Genomic DNA, 1,494 nt, shown 5'->3' with positions numbered 1-1,494 from the left:
GGGTGTTGTTCACCTTCTCATCTTTCTGGTCCGCTTTTTCAATACTCACGCACTTGTGTGTGTGATATCCATGTCGTGCTTTTGTAAACCCTCTTTCATTTGTCACAACATGAAGTGGTGGTTCATTATCATTCTTATTTTTGTTTTCGCCACCAGTGTCTTCCTTTGCTTGAAACTTTAATATCTCCTTCGTCACTTTTCTTATCGTCATCGGATGTGGTCTGAGTGAGATATAATGCCCAAGGTGTTTTGGATTCATATGGCGGAACATCCTGCTGTTGTGGTATCTTTACCGCATATTTTACATGCTTCTCTCTCCCGCATTACTTCCTGTAGCGGTATACTTGGTTCCCTTTTCCCCTGCTCCGAATTGCACTTATGTCTGGTGAAACAGGTTTTCTTCTATACGTCTGTTTGAATTGGAGACATTCGTATGCTTGTGGTACTTGTTCCTGCTAATCTTCGCTGCGCACATCCTGAATTTCCATTTGTTTTGTCAAATCGGTTTTCTTTTTAGGATGTTTCAGGCGTATACGCTTAGCTAACCAGCTATACACGGCATACTGCTTTGGGCACCATTGACACTTGTGGACAGTTGGTGACGACTGTTTTTTCTTCTCGCTTCTTCTTTTGTCGCTCTGTCCATACTACTGGACTTGTCGGAGGGAGTTGTGGCATGTGTTGTTGCAGTAGTCCCCTTTCTGTCGAATGTTACACCACATACATGATATTTATAAACGCTATTATACGCCTGTGCTGCCGTTAGCACCATCTCTAATGCAGTGAGTACATTTTCACGAACCCATGATGTATTTTCATCATGTGAACAATTCCCGTTTGTCATCTTACATACACAATGTTTCAAACTGGACATATGATATGGTCATTCTGTCTTGTAGCTATTACCACCTTGCATTCCTCATTTTCTTCCATCTTTACATTGTTTTGAGTGGTGGCAGTGTAATTCTTGAGAATGTTTCCCGTATGGTTTGTACACCATCTACACTCCAGTTCAACCTTTCGTGTGATCACCCTATGTAACAATCCAAAATGTTTTGAAGTCCCTCTTATAAATTGAGCTAACAGTGACTCATCTTCCCTGCATAGTTCCTTGTTTGGGTGTCGTTTTTATTTAGTTTAGTATAGCACTTCTGCGGTGCGTGTTTGGGTTGCTTCCTTTCACAAATTCGCGTTGTGCCTGATTACGTAATTGGTGCGCTATACCTGTGATAATGTCGGTGATCCATGCAGGGTAGGTTTGCTGCATGTGTTTTCCTTTGTTTTCGACCTCGTCCACTTCGTTAATTCTCGGGATATGGCAATGCAAAAACTTAAACTGAAACGACATGGCTACTCTCGGTTTCATGAAGTGTAGGATCAAATTCCATATTCGTCATAGTATGGAATACATCGCTACTAAAGGACCCGTTTTCAGAGATATTAATAAAGACAACGAATTTGTAAATATTGCCACTTTTGTCTTCCTACTTTCCT

General features: G+C 41.2%; 1 pseudogene across 1 annotated transcript; it reads right to left on the bottom strand.

Annotated features, from left to right (window-relative positions):
- Nucleotides 1-861: 861 nt before the first annotated feature.
- On the bottom strand, nt 862-1,492 carry TEOVI_000272300:pseudogene (annotated as a pseudogene). The gene is given in 2 exon segments: nt 862-1,113; nt 1,115-1,492. Coding segments are annotated over 2 exon segments (630 nt in total).
- Nucleotides 1,493-1,494: the final 2 nt, after the last annotated feature.

The sequence above is a fragment of the Trypanosoma equiperdum genome, assembly GCF_001457755.1.
Source record: "Trypanosoma equiperdum strain OVI genome assembly, contig: ctg_5, whole genome shotgun sequence".
NCBI classification, from domain to species: Eukaryota; Euglenozoa; class Kinetoplastea; order Trypanosomatida; family Trypanosomatidae; genus Trypanosoma; species Trypanosoma equiperdum.
Note: the sequence above shows the minus strand (reverse complement) of the source record. Positions and strands in the feature narration are given on the sequence as shown.